The 23,026-nt window shown below is 25.6% G+C and overlaps 2 protein-coding genes across 6 annotated transcripts in view; one reads left to right on the top strand and one right to left on the bottom strand.

Annotated features, from left to right (window-relative positions):
- Positions 1 to 23,026, top strand: part of LOC122503316 (cytoplasmic dynein 1 light intermediate chain 2) — a 48,636-nt gene that overhangs the window by 542 nt on the left and 25,068 nt on the right. The window lies entirely within an intron of this gene.
- LOC122503315 (xanthine dehydrogenase) lies at positions 5,354 to 22,802 on the bottom strand. 3 transcript variants are annotated; one of them, XM_043613804.1, is made up of 2 exons: positions 22,550 to 22,802; positions 5,354 to 9,614 (listed from the first exon to the last, which is right to left on the bottom strand). In XM_043613804.1, exon 2 carries the CDS (start codon positions 9,584 to 9,586, stop codon positions 5,468 to 5,470), a length of 4,119 nt encoding a protein of 1,372 aa, XP_043469739.1. In that variant the 5' UTR covers positions 9,587 to 9,614; positions 22,550 to 22,802; the 3' UTR covers positions 5,354 to 5,467. The 3 variants fall into 3 exon arrangements, with proteins under 3 accessions (XP_043469739.1, XP_043469738.1, XP_043469740.1); XM_043613803.1 differs by lacking the exon at positions 22,550 to 22,802 and adding an exon at positions 18,653 to 18,897; XM_043613805.1 differs by lacking the exon at positions 22,550 to 22,802 and adding an exon at positions 17,388 to 17,408.

Below are 23,026 nucleotides of genomic sequence, written 5' to 3'. Positions count from 1 at the left end.
TTATTTCTTTATTAATTGTGGGCGAGGTTAGAACAAGTGCAAAATTTTAGGTTATGTTTCTACGCTGTGGCTTTGTATATTACGCATTTCTAATTCTTTTTTTTTGTTAATTTATACCGACATTGACATATAAATGAAAACTTTATCTGGTAAATAATCTTTAATACTAAATATTTTCATGAAATTGACAGTTTTCTTAATTTTTTTAATATTTATTATTATATTTAAATGTTATTTCTTTTTATTCTTATTCTTTCATATAGTGGTAATATGGGATAGAAAAGGAGTTTCACTCAAAGAAATATAAATTTCCTAATTAAAAACAATTATTTTTAAATAAATTTATTTAAGTACTAGAACAAATTTAAATAGATAATAATATTGAGGCATGTTTATTAAAATTAACGGGGTAAATATTGTTTGTTTTGAATATTACATAAGAATAAGACGAAATTATTGACCTAGATTTATTATTTTCGATTTACAATTGATTTGTATTGGTGGTTCGAATAATCTGATTGCGCTGCCAAGAAAATAATGCGGGTGGGATAATGCAGTAAAAATACAGCTTTGCCACAGGTCAGGGAAAAGTCAGGGATTTTTATTAAAAGTACGGGAAAAATTTAATTTTTAGAATTCATGAGAAAATTCTGGATTTTTGTGTCTTTTTTGTTTGCCACATAAACAATGAAATTACCACGAATTCTAATACAAAACCTTCAATTTTTCCGTCTTCTGACAGTAATTTCTTTTCAAATAACCTAATTCTTGAAGAACTATCATAAAATTATTACAAATAAATTATTTACTTAAATATTTCAAATTTAATTAAATTTTAAAAGAGTTGCGATTACAATTTGAACTTCAAAAGGTTTCAATTTCAAATTTTATAAAATTTCAATTTTTAATGAATTTAATTAGAAATTTTAAAAACTTAAAGTTTTGAAATATTTTATAAAATAATAATTAAAATTCTTCTTAAATTAGTTAAATTTTTCAATATACATTTAATTTTATTATTAAAGTAATGGATTTATAGAACAATTTATTTAAGTTACAAACACTAAAAAAATTGAATTTTAGAGAAGTTACAAATGATTGGAGAAATTCAATTATTTTCAAAATTTTATTATCTTTATAAATAATAAAATTCTTCTCCAAAATCCAATTATTTTCCAAAATTTTACTGAAATTCTTAACAAAATTTCAATTATTCTCAAAAAGTTTCCTCAATTAAATGATTTTCAATATCTACCTACTATTTTAATAAAATTTTTGAAAAGAATTAAATAATTTAAAAAAAAATTTTAATAAAATTCTACGCAAACATTTAATTATTTTTATAAATTATAAAAATTTCACATGAATTCAATTATTTAAAACAGAATTTTCCTAATATTTTTAGAAAAAAAAATCAATTATTTAAATAGATTTTTATAAAATTCTTCGCAAGAATTAAATTATTTTCATAAATAATAAAATTCTTCTCAGGAATTCAATTATTTCTTAAAATTTTAATAATAATTGTTGCAAGAATTCAATTATTTTTATAAATAATAAAACTCATCGTAGGATTTCAATTATTTTTAATACAATTTTAAATGAATTCCGTGAAAAATGCAACTATTCTTACAAATTTTAATAAAATATTTTTTGAAAGAATTCAATTATTTAAAAATTTGTAAATAAAATTCCTCGTGAAAATTCAATTTTAAGAAAAATTTAATTATTAAGTAAATTATTTACTTTTGTATTTAAATAATTGAATTCTCGTAGAATTTTCTAATAAAAATTGATTTAAAAATGAATCTTAGTTAAAATTTTAGATAATAATTGAACATTAGAATCATTACAGCATGAATTTTTAGAAATAATTAAATTTTGAAAAGGTTTCAAACTAAAATCTTTGAAAATCTGAATTTTTTATACTTTTAACTATCAATTCTGTAGAATCAATTTTATGGAAAAATGTAAACTGAATTTTTTTGACATTATTTGAAGTTTTTATTATCTAATATGTTTAATATTATTTTAATAATAATTTTTAATTATTTAAATAATAATATTATATGTTTAATATTTTTGGTAAAATTAAATTGTAAACAAATAGATTTAAAAATTCTCAAAGAACTTTTTCAAAAATGATTGAAAATAATTGATTTAAAGAAAAATTTTCATTCAAAATTCTAGAAAATAATAATTGAATTGAAATGATGGAAATAATTTTGAAAAAGTTACAGTCTTAACAATATTCTTATATAATAAAAAATAATTATTTTTTCACTCGGTCAAAATTTTGTTTGGAAATTATAGGAAAAAGTCAGGGAAAACATTAAATTTTTGTGGCAACACTGAAATAAGAAAGAAAATTTTTAACAAAATAGAAAAACACTAGTTTTTTATTTAGAAAATCTATTAAGGACATAATAGACTTCATTAAGAAAACAAAAAAAAATCTTATGACAATTTTAAGTAAAGAAAAAGAAAGAATTAAACAGATTATTGAAAATTATATTTTTCTGAGTAATATTTAATTTTCTTTCTTCTAGAAATTTGAATTACGAAACTTTTTCTTTAATCAATAGTTTACGAGATAAATGTTATTGTAAAAAAGTTACAGAATTGTTTAATTGCAAATAGCTTGCAAAATATTTAGGAAAAATGTTCAAGCCTCGAATATTATGACTTTTTTTAAATATTGCAACAATTCCACATTTTTAGTATAAAATGCAAATTATTTCCATTTTCATAGTGTAAAAAATAACTATAGCACATTTTTTAAAAATTATTTTTAAATAACTTTTTAAGATAATAAAATTTTTAAAAATACCTATAAAATTATAAAATTTGAATTTAGAATTATTTTTAACATTTTGAAGAAAACAATCATGTTCAAAATGTTTAATTAAAATTCTTCAAAGATATTAATTTTTTTTAATTATACAAAAACTCTTTTAGAAATTTCAATTATTTTCGTAAAATTACATTACAATATTTTAAAATATTAATTCTTAGAATTGTTAGATTTCTGAAGGTTTATTGAAACTTATTTAATTCTATTTCCCGTAAAAAAACAAATAAGAAGTATTTAATTAACAAAATTATTGAAGTTTTGAATAATTTAATTTAGATGTCAGTGAATTGATAAAATCAGTAAAATACAAAATAAAATTTTTGTTACAACACTGAATTAATTAAAAGACTTTTTTTTTTTATTTTTAATCGAGTAAAACGACTTTTTTGCGCCTTACAGTCGATCCGAGGCATGTAATTATAATAATGTATTATAATCAAATTTTATTTATTTGAAAATATTATTTATATCTTATGAGCATAATTATTTCTCTACATATTAGTTCATTCAACTACAAATATCTAAATTTCATTAAAGAAATTTTTTCAGTATTTTTGTTTACTTTATTATTTTTATAGTTAGAAAATTGATAAAATGAACAATCACTTCGAGTCAATGTAAATTAGAATTTATTTTTATGTTTCAACGTTTCCAACTTTGTTAATTTTCGGTAATTCATTTGTTAAAAGTATTCGATTTATTTTTAAAAAAATATGTATTTTGTTAATTTATTTTCAAAAATTTTATTGCAGTTTCTGAAGAGAGCAGCTGTGCTGTTGAAAAGTAAAAGATAAATTCTTAATTAACATTGTCTCGGAGTGATAGTTCATTTTAACAATCTTTAACTATAAATACGACCGAGTGATAGAGTCAAACTCATATTTTATTATTCATAGTTAATACTCTAATTATTAAGATTAGTTAAGAGAATTCAAATTTATTAACTCAACTGTTTCTTAATTAGTGCATTAAATTTATTCTTTATTAAATTTTTTTAATTTAATCCCAACGTATAATAGATTCTTAACCGAAAACGCCAAGATTTTGAAAATTGACAGTTACAATAATTATGAAAAATTGAATTTTTGTATTTAAATAATTGGAAGAAAAATTAAAAATAATTGATTTGGAAATGAAGTTCAGTTAATAATTGTAGAAAATAATTTAATTTTGAAAGGGTTATTAATTATAGTTTTAAGAAATTATTAAATTTCGGAAAGTTTTAATTTGAAACTTTTCTAATTTTATTTCCCATGGAAAAACAAATAATAATTATTTAAATATTTATTAAAGAAAATTATTTAAGTTTTGAAAAATTGAATTTAGAAATCAGTGAAAGGGGAAAATCAGGAGAATAGGTACAAAATAAAATTCTTTTGACATTATGCTTATGAATTAAATATACGACTTTTTCGACTCTTTTTGTATTTTTAATCGACTAAAGTGACTGTTTTTGCTTCTTAAAGTCGATCCGAGGCCTGAATTTAAAAAAGTCTCTAATAGTACTATTTCATAAACCGAAGTTTTAAATATCAATTTATTGCGTAAAGAAATTAATTCTATAAAAAATGATAGAATTATGAATATTGACGAACATTTTTACTTTTGAGATTCAATATGGAGATGTTACGCTCCACCTGCGAACGCCAAGGTCACCGCTAGATGGCAGTTCAGTTGACAAAATCAAATTCCTTGCCATCTTGTGGCGACCTTGGCGTTCGCAGGTGAGGAAATTAAATCACCATTTTATCCCTCAAAAACTTATTTATATTATTTTTTATTTCTAAATTCGGTTTGAGGTCTGTGCATTATTTATAAATAATTTGTTAAAGTTGAAAATAATTTTTTAAAACATTTTGAAACAGTTATATATTCTTAAATAGTAGATAATAATACTTTTTACAAAGTCGCAGTAAATGAAGCATTAACAGTAATTGACGCTTGATTACAAGAAAAATATTATAAGAAAAATAATTTTTCTTCTGTTAGATTCTTTCGTTATGGAAATGTATTTGTGCCGAAAAACTATAAGAAAATATGATTACTTCATAATATTGAACCATACTTTTTTATTTAATTAAAAGAAATGAATTTAATTCCTTATATTAATATTAATAATGAATTATAATAGAAGGAGTAACACTTTGCTTTCTTGTACAGAGATAAAACTTTTCACTTCAAACTTAAAACTTTGCAAAAAAATTAAATTTGTAAAAATTTCTACTTATTTTAATAATTTTTTCACTTGAGTTTTAGTAAAAAAAATTTTAACTAGTTAATCAAGTTCAATTCTACTAAAAATTGGTGAAAATTTTAACTAATTAGAATTAGTGAAACTAATTCAGATTTAGAAAGATAAACTATTATTGGTTATGATAGTTTGAAATTTAAACAAACGCTTTTAAAGACAAAATTTCAGAAAAGTCATGTTTTTCAAAATTTTTGATTCTAAGGAGAATTTAAATTAAACCGATTTGTTCAAAAAATAACATTTACCAATTTAGTCGCACTTTTTCTCTATATTATAATTACAAAATTGAATATTTTTCAGTTACAGACTGATAGAAACATTTGTCCCTAATTTTTTTGTTCTAAAAGTTAAATCTAAAGGATTTAAGGAACCAAATTCCAAGCTGGTTTACCGTCACCTTCTCCAACTTTAAGAGTTAATTCATCGACACATGCCATGCGAATTCTGGCTGACGTTGCAGGTGATTCTAAATTAAATGGCCCTTTAATATTCATATCCTCCCTTGCGGCTCTTATTGCTTCCTTAATGGCAAAAAACGCTGAACATGCAAGGAAGAGTGGTGGTTCACCAACAGCTTTTGATGAGTAAACTGCTCTTGGATTAGGTGCACCCTTCAATAACGAAACATTAAATTCTTGTGGAATGTCTGCAAATCCAGGAATTTTATACGCTCCAGGACCTCGACTCAAGAGTGTTCCAGTCGGCGAATACATCAATTCCTCCATAGTGTATAATCCATAACCCTGAACAAATCCTCCTTCCACTTGACCAATGTCAATAGCAGGATTTAAACTCTCTCCCAAATCCATAACAATGTCAGTTCTCAATAATTGATGATCACCCGTTAGACAATCAATTTCGACTTCAGAGCATGCGACTCCATAGGTGAAATAATCGAACGCAACACCCGAATTTGTATCAAAACAATATCCAATGTCTGGTGTTTTATAGAAGCCCGTTGACGAGAGACTAATTCTCTCTAAATAAGCTTCTCTTATCCATTCTTCCCATGTGGCTTCTGGTCGTTTGTCAATGATAGGCTGTATGCGATTCATAATTTCGGTGCAAGCTTTCAAAACAGCCATTCCGTATAAATCGGAACTAGCACTCGCAGCAGTTGGCGATGAATTCGGCACTTTATCGGTCGCTGTGTCTGGAATGTGAATCCTGCTTGGATCAACTTTGAGAGTTCTACTCGCGACCTGAATCATTTTTGTATGCAGTCCTTGGCCCATTTCTACCCCTCCGTGTGCAATCATAACGGACCCATCCTGATAAATATGCACGAGAGAACCGCCTTGATTGAGGAACAAAACAGTGAAAGCGATTCCAAACTTTGTGGGAAGAATCGAAATCCCCCGCTTCTTAAATCTGTGCTCTTTATTATATCGCCGAATGTCCGCCAGACGTTTATGGAAATTCGATTTTTCCAGACACTGCTGCCAACATCTTTCCATTGTGCAGTAAGTGAGTACTTGTTTGTAAGGGGTTACGTCTCCTTCCCTGTAGAGATTAATTCCAGCAATTTCAACCGGGTCGCGATGGAGAAAATCGGCAATTTCACGGATGAAATTCTCGGCGGCGAACATACCTTGCGGTCCACCGAAACCGCGAAAAGCAGTGTTGGTTGGTAGATTTGTTTTACAGACATAGCCGATAATTTTCGTATTTGGTATATGGTAGGCATTTTCGCAGTGGAACATGGCTCGTTCAATGACACCTCGCGATAGATCCATGGAGTAACCGGCATTGGCGTAGATCACTATTTCAAGAGCCTGGATTTTACCGTCTTTGTTGAAGCCAACTTTGTATTTGTGTAAGAACGGATGACGCGTACCACTCATCATCATATCTTCGTCCCTGTCCAACATGCATCTGACCGGTTTTCGCAATTTATGAGCTGCTAGAGAAACCGGAAGGGCTACCACCGCGGCCCTTGATTCCTTACCTCCGAATCCGCCGCCTAATCTTTTTGCCCGAATGACGACTTTGTTCATTGTCAGGTGCATCAGTTCAGCGACTACTTTCTGAATTTCCGCCGGATGTTGCGTGGAGCAAATTAATTCAATTTCGTCCTCCTCCCTCGGAATCGCTACACACGCATTCGTTTCCAGGTAGAAATGCTCCTGACCTCCCATTCTTGCCTCACCGGTCAGAATATAGTCCGATTCTGCTAAACCTTTATCTGCGTCGCCACTGGTTATGCTGATTGGAAAACCTGCGAAGTACGATTTCTTGAGAATCGCGTCCTCGATACTCACTATGGGGGTCAGTATTTCGTAGTCGACTTTAACGTTCTTTGCGGCTCGTTGAGCGATCAGTTGATCGACGGCTACCACGATTCCGATCACTTGTCCTTGACTCGTAACTTTTGTAGAGTAGAATACTTCCTCATCGTGGAAGATTGGTCCTGTTTTATTGTTCGGCGCATCTTTGGCGTCAAAGAACGCGATTACGCCTTCCATTTCAAGAGCCTTTGTTGGATCCACTTTCAAAATGTTCGCGTGAGCTTGAGTTGAGATGACAAATCCCGCGTACAATTCCCCACTGACTTTAGGAACATCGTCGCAATAGATAGCCTCCCCGGTTGCTTGTTTCATCGCACTGACATGAACGACAGGTCTGCCTATCAGATCCGTCGGTCTTTGGTCTTCTGGTGCCACTTGATAATACTGCGAACTGCAAGGCATCTTGTAGTGAAAACCTTCTGGAATCGAGTCCCATTCTTTCGGAATTTGCAAATGTGGATTTCTCTCAAACATTGAATTATTACTTATCGACTTTACGACACTGATAAAACCTTTGAAGAAGAGACTTAGGGTTAAAGAACGCCGATAGAGAATCATTCCCCCAGGGGCGTTGCCTGCCAAAGGAAATTCTTCATTAAGACTGTCGTAAATCATTTCTAGATTTTGAAAGTTCCACTTTTTTCCAACTAATTTCTCACTCGTTTTTGTTGCTAAAACTGTAGTTGGCGCGAGACCTCCGAAAGCTACGTTGAGTTTCTTTACGGAAACATCGGACTCGAGGATGACATTCAGGGCCATGTTGACGATAGCAATATCATCGTCGCGTCGCTTCGCTTGTTTGTAGGCAACAAAGAATTGATTCTCGAGGGAGAAGGGAATGCTGATCGAAACTAGAAGTTCGTCAGGAGTGACAATATTTCGTCGATAGCCGGTAAAGAAAGTATGATCCATTGTTACTGATCGGAAACCGTTATTTAGACTACATAGATTTAGTTTGATACCAGCGGCCATGAAAACAGGATTTAGATCTGATATAGGACTTCCGGTCATTATATTCCCTCCTACCGCTGCTACATTTCGGATCTGTTTTCCAGCAAACCAGTGTAACATCTCTACGATTCCGGCAAAAATTCTTGTTTTGCATTCAGGTTTAATTTTTATTTGTTCTCTCAACTTTTCCTCCATTTCAACTAAAGTTACACTCGCTCCCACTTGTAGATATTCTTTACTCTCCGTTATTTCACACATTTCCTTGACTTTCGTCGGTTGAATCAAGACGGGATACAGAATATTTCGGAATTTCATTTCCACGCCAACTTCCGTGTTTCCCACGATTATCTTCGCATTCGGATAAGTCTTCTTTAGTGATAGAATTTCTTTGAGGTCGAGCGGACGGTACCAGGTGATGTTCCTCCCCTTGAGAATCAAATACTCCTCGTCGTATTTCGCGGAGATTTGCAATTTCGGCGGGAAAATTGGTTCTTGCGTTGGATCGTAGGGTCGAAAAGCCTTCGGATCGAAGAGTTCATTTGGCTCCGATGTGAAGACTCGTTTACAGCAATTCTCTCCCATTGCGCAAACGGTTCCCTTAACGTGGCCATTCTGTTGAGGGAGACGTTGGACTTTTTCCCACTCCTCGGTGAATGTTTTGTAACCTTCAATTATTGCTCTGTAACCAGTGCATCTGCACAAATTGCCCTGGAATGCAATTTCCAAGTCCGTTATCTGTGGCTTTGGCATTGATCTCAGAAGGGCGTACATGGACATGACGATTCCTGGTGTACAGAATCCGCATTGTGAACCATGAGCTTTTGCAATTCTCTCCTGTACGGGATGAAGTCTCGTCTTTGTACTTCCGATTCCTTCGACTGTTGTGACTGACATTCCATGAACGGCGCAAACTGGAGTCAGGCAAGCATTTGCTGCGTAGTGTATTGGCTTTTCTGTTTGACGATTAAATTTTGAGATCATTACGGTACAAGCTCCGCAACCTCCTTCGGCACATCCTAATTTTGTACCACACAATCCAAGTTTGTTGCGCAAATAATAAAGAAGTGTCCATTCTGGCTCAACTGCAGTTTCTCTTACTTCGACTCCATTCACGTAAAATACGAGTATATTGCTCAATTTCGGATAATTTGTGTCATCAGTGTCTGTAGTGGATTCGTGCGTTCCATTCTGAAATCCATTTTTCTCCGCGTCACTTCGGGATCTCTTTAAATGATTCTCCATCTTTGATTATCGACTCAGTGTTGTGGATCTGAAACAAAAGATAATAATTCTTTTTCATTTTGAATTATATTAGATTTTAATTTACAGGCTTCGCACTCCTCTACTAAAACCTACTATTTACTACTTTTTTTACGTTATGCTACTATTTGGGTACTTTTTTCAGATTTCAGCTACTAAAAGCTACTATTTCTGTTTTTTTTTACAATTTCCACTACTTCAAATTCGCTAACACTAGAAATCAAAAAACTATTCTCAAAAATTATAATCAAATTCTTTAAAACGATTCAATTATTTTCAAAAATAATCGAAATTCAGTTATTTTCAAAAAATATTCAAAATTTAATTATTTTCATAAAATTTCGCAAAAGAATTTTATTATTTAAGAAAAATCGATAAAAATCATCGGAAATTCAATTACTTTTCATAAATAATAAAATTTTCACAGAAATTCAATTAATTTAGAAAAGCATTTTCAAAAAAATCAATTATTTTATTAAATTTGAATACAATTCTTCACAATAATTCAATTATTTTCACTAATAAAAACATTATTCATGTAAATTCAATTATTTTTGAAAATTTTAATAAATTTATTTGCAACTATTCAATTATTTTCATAAATAATAAAACTCATTGAAGAATTTCAATTATTTTTTTAATACTATTTCAATTTAATTAATCGAAAAATTCAATTATTTTCACAAATAAAATTTTCCACAAGAATTCAATTATATTTCAAATAAAATTTTTATAATATTTATGATATTTCGAAAAAATTATTTATTTAAAACAATGTTTATAAGATTCTTATGAAGAATTGCATTATTTTCAAAAATAACAAAAATTTTTCACAGAAATTCAATTATTTTTCGAAATTTTCATAAAATTTTTCGCAATAATTCAACTATTTTCATAAATAATAAAATTCTTCTCAGGAATTCAATTATTATTGAAAATTTTAATAAATTTCTTTGCAACTATTCAATTATTTTCATAAATAATAAAACGCATTGAAGAATTTCAATTATTTTTAATACAATTTTACAGGGATTTCTCAAAAAATGTAATTATTCTTAAAAATTTAAGTTCAATTTCTCGAAAAAAAACAATTATTTAAAAAATGTTTTTTTTTAATTCTTTGGAAGAATTCAATCATTTACAAAAATATTTGAATTTTTCATAGGAATTCAATTATTTTTAAATATTTTAATAAAATTCTTCGAAATGAAATTAATTATTTTAAATACAATTTTAATTAAATTTTTTTGAAATAATTCAATTATTCTTTTAGATTTTAATTAAATTTTTCCCCAGAATTCAATTATTTACATAAATAATTCTTCAAAAGTATTCAATTATGTAGATAAATAACAAAATTATTCTCGAAAATTTAATTATTTTGAGGCATTTTAATAAAATTGTTTGCAAATTCAATTATTTTCTTAAATAACAAATATTCATCACAAGAATTCAATTATTTTTAAAAGTAATAAATTTCTTCTTGGAAACTCAGTTATTTTACAAATTTCTAATAAAATTGTTCTCAAGAATAAAATTCAATTTTTTTTATAACTAATAAAATGCTTTTTAGGAATTCAATTATTTTCAAAAAAATTTAATAAAATACCACACATACATTCAATTATTGACGAAAATTTTAATAAAATTCTGTGTAAAATTGAATTATTTTTAAAAACTTTTCTTAATTCAATAATTTTCAATATTTACTATTTTCATAAAATTTCTAAACAGAATTCAATTATTTAAAAAAAGTTTTTTTTTAAATTCTTCGCAAGAAGAATTTTTGTCAGTTTTGTGAAATGTTTAAAGCGAGTTTCTTTGGTCAAGTTTTATTTTTCGATAGTTACTTTTTTACTATTTTATTTAGTTTGAAAGCTAATTTTTTCTACTTTTTTAAAATTAATTATCGAGTGCGAAGTCTGTAATTAATAAAATTACCAAATTTATATATTTAAATATTTATTTTGATTACAATAGGCAACTATTTTAAATGGCGAGCGGCATAAGGGAAATGATCAACAAATTTTTAAATAAATGAATTTATTCTTTTTACGAATTTGAATAAAATTTTTAAAAATAATCGCATTTTTTGGGGAATTTCATTAAAATTGTAATAAAAATAATTAAAATTCTGTAATGAGTTTTATTATTTATGAAAAAATTTTTGAAAAATTGTATTGAAAATAATTGAATCTTTGCAAAGAATTTTATTCAAAATTATGAAAATAATTGAATTTCAGCGACGAAGAATTTTGTTATTTATTACAATAATTGAATTTTTAACAAGAAGTTTAATAAAAAATTTGAAAAATAATTGATTTTTCTTGACAAGAATTTTAATAACATTTTTGAAAATAATCTGATTTACTACTGGACTTTAATTTTAATAAAAACTTTGAAAAATAATTGAATTCTTTTGCCGAGAATTTTATTCCAATTTTTGAAAATAATTGAATTTCGGAGATGAATTTTATTATTTTTAAAGATAATTGACATTTTTACAAGAATTTAAAAAAAGTTTTGAACATAATTTAATTTTTGCGAAGAATTTTATTACTTTTGAAAATAATTGAATTACTAAAATTTAAAAGTTCTCCAAAATTCAATTTTTTTTTAGTGATTTTATTTAAAATGCTTTTATGAATTCATTATTTTTAATAATTAATTAAATATAATATATTAAAACATTTTACGATTTTAAGAAGAATTTGTATTATTAAAAATTAAAATTGTTCAACAATCTAAGTTCTTTAAAATTTTTAATAAAATTCATTTAAAATTATGAAACTTTATAAAATTTCAAATTGAAACCTTTTGAAGTTCATCTATTTATGAATTGCAAACGCAATTTTTTTTTAAATTCAATTAATTTTTAAATATTTAAGGTATTTGTCGCGTAAATTCGTTTTCGTCAGATTTTTTTTAAATTTCACATAATTATTCTTTGGATATTTATCTACAAAATAAGGCCTATTAAAATAAAATTGACCGTCTGTAAGTCTCAAAAAATGAAATCAAAGTTTCGATTTTTAACATGTAAGGTATAGGAAAACCATATGAAAACCACAGATCACCCCTATAGTACTTCCAGGATTTAGCATTAGAGACTCAGGTATGCTTAGTGATTATAGTTTGCGTAGTTCCCGCGAACAGCAACAGATGGCGCGGCTCGCGTCCTGCTCTATGAATACATTTAATTCAAATGGGATATTGTTTAAAATCAAATGAATTAATACTTTTAAATATATTAAAAATATAGTATTATTATTAATATATTCTTAAATACATTATTATTAATATATTATTATTTAAAATATATTATTACATGAAATATTGTCCAAAAAATAGAAATCGCGTAATATAGTAGAGTAGTACATTATTCCTGAATTATTTACAATATATTTATTAATGTATGCAACTACATATTATGCAATGTAGTATTAGAGAAGAAATTAATTCTTTAATTGTGATTTAGGTATAATCTTTTTGTGAACATTACATGAAAACAGGAAAAATTCCACATGTTTTCAGTCCCGACTGGGAAAGAAGGAATGTCAAAAGCCATTTATCGTGCCAATTTGGTTGTCAAAAGTTTACAAGTAATTTGTGAAAAACTCACTCAAAAATGATATATTTTTGAAAATAATTGAATTCTTTGGAAAAATGTTATTAACAATATAAAAACAATACATTTTTTTAAAAATTTTATTAAAATTGTATTGAAAAAATCGAATAACTGTTTAAATTTTATTTTCGAAAGTAATTGAATTCTTTTAAGAAATTTATTAAAAAATGTATTGAAAATAATTTAATTTTTACAAACAATTTTATTTTCGAAAGTAATTGAATTCTTTCGAAAAATTTAAAATAATTGAATTTTAGTTAAAAGTTTTCCAAAAAAACTTCCAAAAATTCTGTAATTCTGGAAATAATTAAATTCTGATACATATTTGATAAAAATTTTCAAGAATAATTGAATTTTTTTGAGAGTATTTAAAATAATTGAATTTTTTTGAAGAATTTTATATTAAAATTTTCAAAAATAATTTAATTCAAATACAGAATAGGTACCTATTAAAAATAAAAAAATTTTCTAATTTATGAAAGTAATTTAGTTTTTTTGAGAAATTTTATTGAAATGGTATTAAAAATAATTTAATTTCTGAAGAGGATTTTATTAAAATAAAAGAATTCAATTCTTTTAGGATATTTTACTAAAATTATATTGAAAGAAATTGCAATACTGAGGATTTTATTTTTTAAAGTAATTAAATTAATGCTTAATAATAATTTAATGAAATCTGTCTTTTCTTTGTAAGCTTAACTAAATAAAGATAATAATAATAAATTATTTCATTTTAAACATTAAAAATTGAATTTTCTTTAATCCTGCATTGCAGAATATGTAGTTGCATACATTAATAAATATATTTCACATAATATATTTTAAATAATAATATATTAATAATAATGTATTTAAGAATATATATATATTTTTTTTTTGCTTAGGGACTTTTGGGAAATCTGCCTACCTAGAATTCCGCACTCCAAGGTTATGTTGGGTTGGTAAAATGAAACAAAAGGAAATATTAAAAAAAAAGATAAATAAATAAATGTTATATATTAACAATAATACTATATTTTTAATATATTTAAAAGTATTAATTCATTTGATTTTGAACAATATCCCATTTGAATTGAATGTATTCATAGAGCAGGACGCGAGCGGCGCCATCTGTTGCTGTTCGCGGGAACTACGCAAACTATAATCACTAAGCAACCACAGTTTATATGTAAGCAATAGGGGGCTGCCACAGATTTTTAATTTTTGCACTTATACTAATCGTCAGATTTTTTAGAAAAACTAAAGTTTCATTTATTGAACCAAAATGAACTTTTATAAAAAAAATTAAAATTTTTCACCGTCTTGTTTAAAAGATATTTAACGTCAAACTTGAAAAATTATTTTAACAATTACTGTAAATGACAGGTGAATTCGTAAACGTGGGAATAGCGCTTGTTAAATACTACAGCTTGTCTGCTACTTTTGGCGCGAAATTTTAAAGACGGCCATACGCCAAACTTGCGACGTTGCCACGATCGTTTTTCATGCGAGAGGTTATGAATATACATTGAGAACATTGAGAACATCTGTATGTCAAACTGTACGTCCGCAAAAGTTTTTCGGAAACTCGCATTCATAATCGTTTCATAAGTACAGTCAACGGATACAAACTTTTGACAGTGACCAGTCGCGCGACAAATACCTTAAGTGAAATTATTCATTAAATTGTTTACCTATTTTTTCTGACGAAGACTACTCCCATGCAGAAATTGAGATTGGAATTTTATGGGGTGTCCTAGCCAGAATTCCCTATTTGTAGTGGGGAACTGATTAGAGAAAATCGTTAGAACCCAACTACTTTCATAACGGTCGGCAGATGGGGTACAGACTAGAATATATCTAGTCGGGAACTAGTTAGTAAAACTAGCTGTGTGTTGATAGGGCCCCGACTAGAATTTTCTAGTTGACTTTTAAAAATTATTATTTTTCAACTTAACCTATTTATAATTGAATTCTTCATTCATATTAACATTATTAATGAATGTTGTACACGAAAAACCTGAAACTTGAGTTGAAAAATCTCGTGCCCATGGGGGATCGAAACTTTGGACCTTGGGGACTCCAGTCGGATACACATACCTCCCGGCCGTGATAGCTTGGAAGCACCTCCGCTTAAATTACATCCCGTACAGCAATTCACCATTTGCCCCTATCTCTAGTAGGGCTCTCGCTAGATTCTAACTAGAATCTCTAGTCTAGAAAAACTAGTCGGGTTCCAATCAAATTCTAGTTAGATAATTCTTACCAGCATTACTTTTTAAAAAATTTTGCATATTATTTAATTATTTCATTTTTTAACATATTTGAAACCCAATTTTTAATATTGTAGAACATTCTTACATAAAATTCCAATAAAACAATTTTATTAAATAAAAATCTTTTATTTAATAAGTAAATTAAAAGAATAAGACACAAATAAATATTAATTATGTGAGTATAATTAATTTTTATTACCTAAATATTGTAATATTATCCGTAAAAATAATTATTTGAAAATATATGTAAGTGCAATTATACTTTAAAATGTTTTTGACAATAATTCATAAAAATATTTATTTATAGAAAGACAATTTATGTATATTACTTGTACACTAGTTTGTCTAGTTGGAAATCAATAAGGTCCTAGTGAGTTTTTCTAGTCTGAATTATCTAATAATTTCAATTAATAATAATTCTTTATAATCTAATAATAATTTAAATTATAAAATTATAAAATTATTTAAATTATTAAAATAATAAATAATAATATCAATTAATAATAATTCTTTAACTAGAATTTGATTGGAAACCGATTAGTTTTTGTAGACTAGAGATTCTAGTCAGAATCTAGCGAGAGCCCTACTAGAGATAGGGACAAATGGGGAAATTCGTTGACTTGGTTTTGATTTGAAGTAAAATGTTATTCATAGTCAAAAATAACACCAAAATGGATTATTTTGTTATACAAACATTTTAACAATATTTGCGTCTTTTTAGACATTATTCTCATATTTAGAAAAATAACATAATCAAAAACACTAAAAAATAGTCTAAGTCCGACTCCGGGCATCTTTGAGGGTCTAACCAGTGATTTCTAATCTGAATTATCTCTCTAGATTTTATGCGGAATCTAGCTAGACATTTCTAGTCCGAATTTCCTCACAAGAATCTAAACAGGTTCTATAGTCAGATTTTTCTAGACTAGATTTTCTAGGATGGTTCTAATCAGAATCCAACATTTGGTAGGGACAAGTAGGGAAATTTCTACATGGGCTACTTTCCCTGACTAAATAAATAATCTCAAAATTTATTTAAGAGTTAGTAGTTTTGTCACTAAATTTAGTAAGATTTTGGCCCTTCAGTGGCAATTTTAACGGAAGGAATATGTTAGTAGGAAAATTAGTATGTTTTTTTCCTTTAGAGGCTTTTTATAAATAAATAAATAAATTATCATTATATTATTATAAATAAATTTAACTTAATGTTAATAACTAACTAAATACATAATTAAAAATAAACTTTTAATCACGACAAATATAACACAAACACAACAAAACAGAAAACAAAACAATTCGTTTGCTTCTTAGATACCTTTCTTAGGAGCGCGTCGCAAATTAATTAACAAAATTAAAAAATAAATGAAAATAATAATTTTATGGCTTACAATTTTTGTTTTGTAGGATTTCTACAACCAAGTGATAAGCTGATAAAATATGAACATCAATATATATTATTATTTTTATTATTATTATTATTTTAACTCGGTTTTAATTTTATTTAATTGTGTCATGTGTTTCATAGTTATTTGTTTATTGAAGTGAATGAATAAGTAGTATAATATTATCTACATTACTATAGATTGTAAGCAATAAATGATTTTAAAATTCTTAAAAACATGTGCAACAGAAGTAGTTCACACAATTAATATTAATTATTTCTTTAATATTTATTTAAACAATGTAAGAAGCAAATAAATTTAAAATAATTTCACATGTGGAAAAGAAGGTAAAAATTAAAATAAAGTATTAATAGAATGAATGTACTTTTGAAAAAAAATTGTTACATGGAGAAAAGTTGAGATTCATGAACTATTGTTAGATGATTTAGCATTTTAGTAATTAATAAAAATTATGAATTTATCACTCAATTGTTTTTAGACAATTTGATAAAACGTACAGATAACGATTACTTTTAGTTGTAGAGCGAAAATCACTTTTCTGATCACGTTAATAATTTTAACACTTGAGAAAACAAGACAGAACATACGGATAGTTATGAGAATAAAGTAACATGTGACGTTTAATTCAAGTACAACATGCAAAGCAATTTTTTGCCTTTAACTTTCATTTTGAATAATATAAGCAATTTAATCATCTTTATTCACAAGAATAATTGGCAACTGGTTGTATATAAGCGCATAATAATATTCTGAAATGAGCGCAAGATTTTTAGTATATTTTGATACATGAGAAGAAATTTTTCAATTTTTATTTTATTTTCAATTTATACTTCTTTTCCATACTTAAGATTTGTAACCAAAAGTTATTTTTGTCCCACTTTATGTCACAAATATATTGGTTCACTAGCGAACTACTAGAACAAAGTAAACGAACTTTAATAATAGCTAATCTTTTACTATTAAAAAATTATGTTCCACATCTGGAAGACAGATATATTTGTTTCAAAGTCTATTAACTTATTTATTTTTTCCAAATATGTTTTTTTAATTTAAATGAAAATTTTATTAGTAGCAGTAGTATTAGTATTTATTTTTTTAGTATTTCTGACAAATTTTATTTAAATCAAATAATGTGGTTATTAATTATTTGAATTAAATATAAAATTATATTGATCTCAGATAATAATTTTTGTTCGGTTGAATTTAAAATAATTTATTTATAATATTTTGTGTAATAAAATGAACTTTAGTTCATTTTGCAAAATTTGAATTTGCAATAATATTTTGTCACGTGTAGAAAGAATAAATTATAAACTTTTTAAATATTTAATTTCGTTTTTGCTTTTATAGACAAATTTTTGAAAATATTTATATCAACAAAAAATTAAGTTCTTTTGAACGTTCAGAACATGTGGATCATTAGACTGTTTGTCAAAAATTTTAAGTGATTTTAATTAAATTTAATTATTAATTTAAATGTTTTGGAATGTTATTTAAATTAATAATTGTTTTAATTTTTCATAAAGTCAATATTTGAGAAATGTAGAGTAAAAATTTCAAGATCGAAAGATTTTTTCAAGACATTATAAGAATTTGGTTAAAAGGGAATGAACTTAGAAAAAATTAAATTACAAAAAAAAAGTCCTTGAAATAATAAGAACGAAATTATTACAATGTTTCAAAGTTAATGCAGTTCTGTATAAAGAAATAAGGAAATTAAGAAAAAAATAATAGTCTTTTAAAATAATGCACAAACACTCACTGAACAATGATCGACAATATTTCAATCTGTTTCGCGAATTTTTTGAAAATTTAATTGTCTAATTAAATTATTCCACTTTGATTGCTGATTTTCACTGGTGACATGAACTCTCTGACAGTAAACATGTTTTTAAAATTATATTTCACAATGATTTATTTAGTGATATCTGACGTTTTGTAACAGATCACTTGGAACTTTTCAGCTTGACTGGTCACTACTAAATGACTTACATTTTCAATGAAACAACACTTTGAAGTCTTATATATTATATGATATTAAAAGGCAATGACGTGACTAGATTACTGGAACCCATGAAAAAAAATAAATCTTTCTCAAATATTAGACATTTTTTTTTTAAATAGTAAAATTTGTATTTTTTTGTTTCATTTTCACTTAGGAAACATTTTGATTTTATACAGGCAAATATAGTTCATTTTATTTGTCATGTAATAAGCTTGATAAAAAATAAATAGTTATAATCATGCGAGACGAACGTATCTAAAGGTCACGCTGAAGAATAATCTCAATTGATTTTGTGCCTGACTTTTTCATTCCTCCCATGAATTCTTATCAGTTATAAGATGCACTTATCTCGACTTTCTTATTTCTCTTTTCGTAGTTTCTTTTTTTTTACTTTTTTTTCTTCTTTTTGATTTTGTCAATTCGCTCCAAATATTATGTTTGACTTCGAAAATATTACAAAATTGTAAATAATGAAAAAATTTGTAAATAATAATAATATGAAAACTAATAATATATAAATAATTAATATAATTTATTTATTTATTTGAAATGACAAATTAATAATTAATAGACAATATTATACATCTAATAATTTATATATAATAATTAATATATAAATTATAATGAACATTTTATTTTTGCGCATTTAGAAAAAAATTACGTAAATTCAAGGATTAAATTAACGATCGTTTCTTTCGTAAGAATTATTATTCAAATTGTTTTAAACCCACGTTATATATATTAGCCTACTATTGACATTAAAATATTTAACTAGTTTTCTTTTTAGAAATATTTTTTGAAAATGATAAAAATTCTTCGAAGATAATATTCTTTTGTCAGAACTTTCTTCGACTACTCTCAAAAAATGAACTTTTTCGACTTATTTTAATATAATTTTAAAATGCGACTCTTTCGACTTTTTTTTCAACATATTTCAACAAAGTATCATTTTTTTTGGTACAGAAAATGTTACATATTTTGATTTTCAAAGTTTGAAAAATAACCATTGACAAATTTTTACCTCTAAAGTGTCTTAATTTTTTTTCTCGAAATTATTAAAAATAATTGAATATTAAAAGACTTATAGTAAAAATTATTAGAAATAATTAACTTTCAAGAAATTTTAAAATGAAATTTTTGAAAAATTGAATTTTTTAGTAACTTTAATTAAAAATTCTAAAGAATTTAGTTTTTTGAAAAATTTTACTTCAAATTTCATTAAAGTTAGTTGAATTTTTGAATATAGGTACAATTTAATTTAAAAACTTGCGAATAATTGAAATTTCGTAATATTGAATTAAAAAATTAAATTAAAATTTGGACAAATTTTTGAGTGAACTTCTTTTTATATTTTCCTTGTTTATTTTCCCCATAACAAATTTTAAAGAAAACCAGTTTTGTTTAAAAACAAAACATTGTTATAAAAAAAAATTTAATTTCCTGATTAAAATAATTAAATTCTTGAAATATTCTGAAAATTATTAAAAATAATTGATTTAGAGAAAAATTCTATTTAAAGATACTGGAGAATAATTGAATTTTGGGAAGAGTTTAAGTAGAAATTTATAAAAACAGTGAGATTTAAAAATTTCTAAAAAATTAATTTTTACGAAAATTTCCAATTGGAATTTTTTTTTTGAAATTAGTTGAATCATTAAATTTAAAAGTAATATTGAAATATTTTCGAATAATCGAAATTTAAATTTAAATTTGAATTTAAAATTGAAATTAAAATTTTATTTTAGGTGAACTTTTCTTTCTTTTTTGAGTACCTAATTCAATTCCCAAAAAACTTTCTGAAAATCATTAAAAATAATTTTGAACAATTTTAATTAAAAATTCTGAACAACTTAATTAAAATTGTTCAAAATTATTTTTTATGAGTTTCAGAAAGTTCCTTGGGAATTGAATTAGGTACTCAAAAAAAAAAAAGAAAGTTTATCTAAAATAAAATTTACAATTAAATTTTAGTTAAAAATTTTAGAAAATAATTAAATTTTGAAGAAGTTACTGTAAAAGTTTTTTTTTAGAAATAATTAAATTTCAGAAGAAGAAGGTTTGAATTTTGAAAATTTTTCAAAATTTCAATGAATAGTAAAGTTCAATTATATTTAAATTTTAAATATTTATTTTAAAATGTTTTGAAAATTGAATGATTTTAGTTAAAAATTCTGAAAAATAATTGAATTTTGAAGAATAAAATAAAATTTGGTTTTTGAAAAATTTTACTTCAAATTTCATTAAAGTTAGTTGAATTTTTGAATATGTATAATTTAATTAAAAAACTTTCGAATAATTGAAATTCGTAATATTGAATTGAAAAAATAATGGAAAATTTGAACGAATTTTAAGTGAACTTCTTTTTAAATTTTCCTTGATGTTTATTTTCCTCATAAAAACTTCCAAAAAAAGAACTAAATACTTTAAAAGTTTTAAAATAATTAAATTCTTGAAATATTCTGAAAATTATTAAAAATAGTTAATTAGAATTTAGAGGAAAATTCTATTTAAAACTTCTGGGAAATAATATTGAATTTTTGATGAGTTTAAGTAGAAACGTATAGAAACAGTGAAATTTAAAAATTTCTAAATAATTAATTTTTTCGGAAAATTCCAAATAAATTTTTTTTTTTGAAATTAGTTGAATTTAAAAATTTAAAAGTAATTGAAATATTTTCGAATAATCGAAATGTTTTTTTTAAGAAAAATGGTAAAAAATGACATGACAAACAAATAAATATTCACTAATAATCAAGTAAACCATTATTTAAAACACTTTTTTTCAGTTTAAATTTTATAATAAATAACATTAGTCAACAATTGAAAGAAAAAGAAAATTAGTGCAGATGAGTTACAACTTAAGAAACGAGTTTTGAAAAGTTGTTTGTCCACTACTTTTGCTTTTGGTATACGTCAAGTTTAATTCTCCACTATCAATAAAACGATTGTATAAATATGCGACATCAGTTCGTCAACTTTAATCACTTTCTCTAGTTAAAGAGAATCCCTCAAATTATGTAAAATTAATATGGAAAATTGAATTTTTTTTTTAAATTTGAAATTACTAGTTTTTGAACCAGGTTTTCAAAAAGAGAATATATCGGAAAATTTATTTTTTTGTAGTTTATTATCAGTTCACAGTCGAGGAACTTGTGTTTTAAAAGTATTAACCCTTTGAGGACCAAATTTTTTCTTAAAAAGTCGCGATTTTTCATTTTTAAGCAAACTTTTCAGGGAAAGTTATTCAAGTTTTTTACTTAAAGACCAGTGTTTGTGATACGAAATTTTCCAGACTATGTAAAAATTATTGTTTCAATATTCAGTTTTGAAAATTAAGAAATTTATGCCCGAGTTAATAAAAAAATGTTCATGTTGCCTGAAAGCAACACTGGTCCTCAAAGGGTTAATGACATTTTATACGCGATATTAGTTTTATGCAAATGAATGGTATTTAAAAAGTGCTTCACACATGATAGGTTCTTGCTAGTATGGTACTGTTTGAAATAGAATGCTTCTATTGCAAAATTAGAGTGGGGTATATGTAAAATGAACCTGTTGTGATATTGATATAAATATATAAATATCGTGTTCGGCCACAATTACCTCAGTTATAATAAAGGTAAATAAAATAATTAAAAATTAAAATTTACTTACATTTTTAATTACTATGTGTTTTAGGTGTAATTTCTCTTTTACTAAAGTTTAATTCTTCGAGAATTTTGACTTTTTTTGAGTAATTTTCTGTAAAGTGAGTGAACAGCTTTTTGAAGCACTATAAAATACTTCCTCCTTCTTCGTAAGTCATAAGAGAACTGACTATTGATGATTCAGTGCAAGGGACGGAAAAGGGATATGTATCGTTTTACCTGTAGTGCAATCTCAGACGAACTAATCTTTCACTTTTCGATTTCGAACAAATACTCTTTCGTTTTATTGAGCTTTCCTACTCAAAATACAATTAGTTTTCAGTGTAATATTTTGAACCGTCTGAAAGAGATGCCATTCACCTTTGTTTATTTTGCATTTCGACTGAAACTTTCTAGAATTTAGATAATTTTAGAATTTCAAAAATTTTTAGAATACAGAGTGCAAAAGAAAAATATGATTAATTTTTAGTTTTATTAATTATGT

This window comes from Leptopilina heterotoma, unplaced genomic scaffold (assembly GCF_015476425.1).
Source record: "Leptopilina heterotoma isolate Lh14 unplaced genomic scaffold, ASM1547642v1 Lhet_26, whole genome shotgun sequence".
In the NCBI taxonomy this organism is placed as follows: Eukaryota; Metazoa; Arthropoda; class Insecta; order Hymenoptera; family Figitidae; genus Leptopilina; species Leptopilina heterotoma.
The sequence above is the reverse complement of the archived record's forward strand: the minus strand, read 5'-3'. Positions and strand labels throughout refer to the sequence as shown.

Bases quoted from the DNA above. Each gene is read 5' to 3' on its own strand.
- LOC122503315 (XM_043613804.1), bottom strand. From the start codon at position 9,586: ATGGAGAATCATTTAAAGAGATCCCGAAGTGACGCGGAGAAAAATGGA.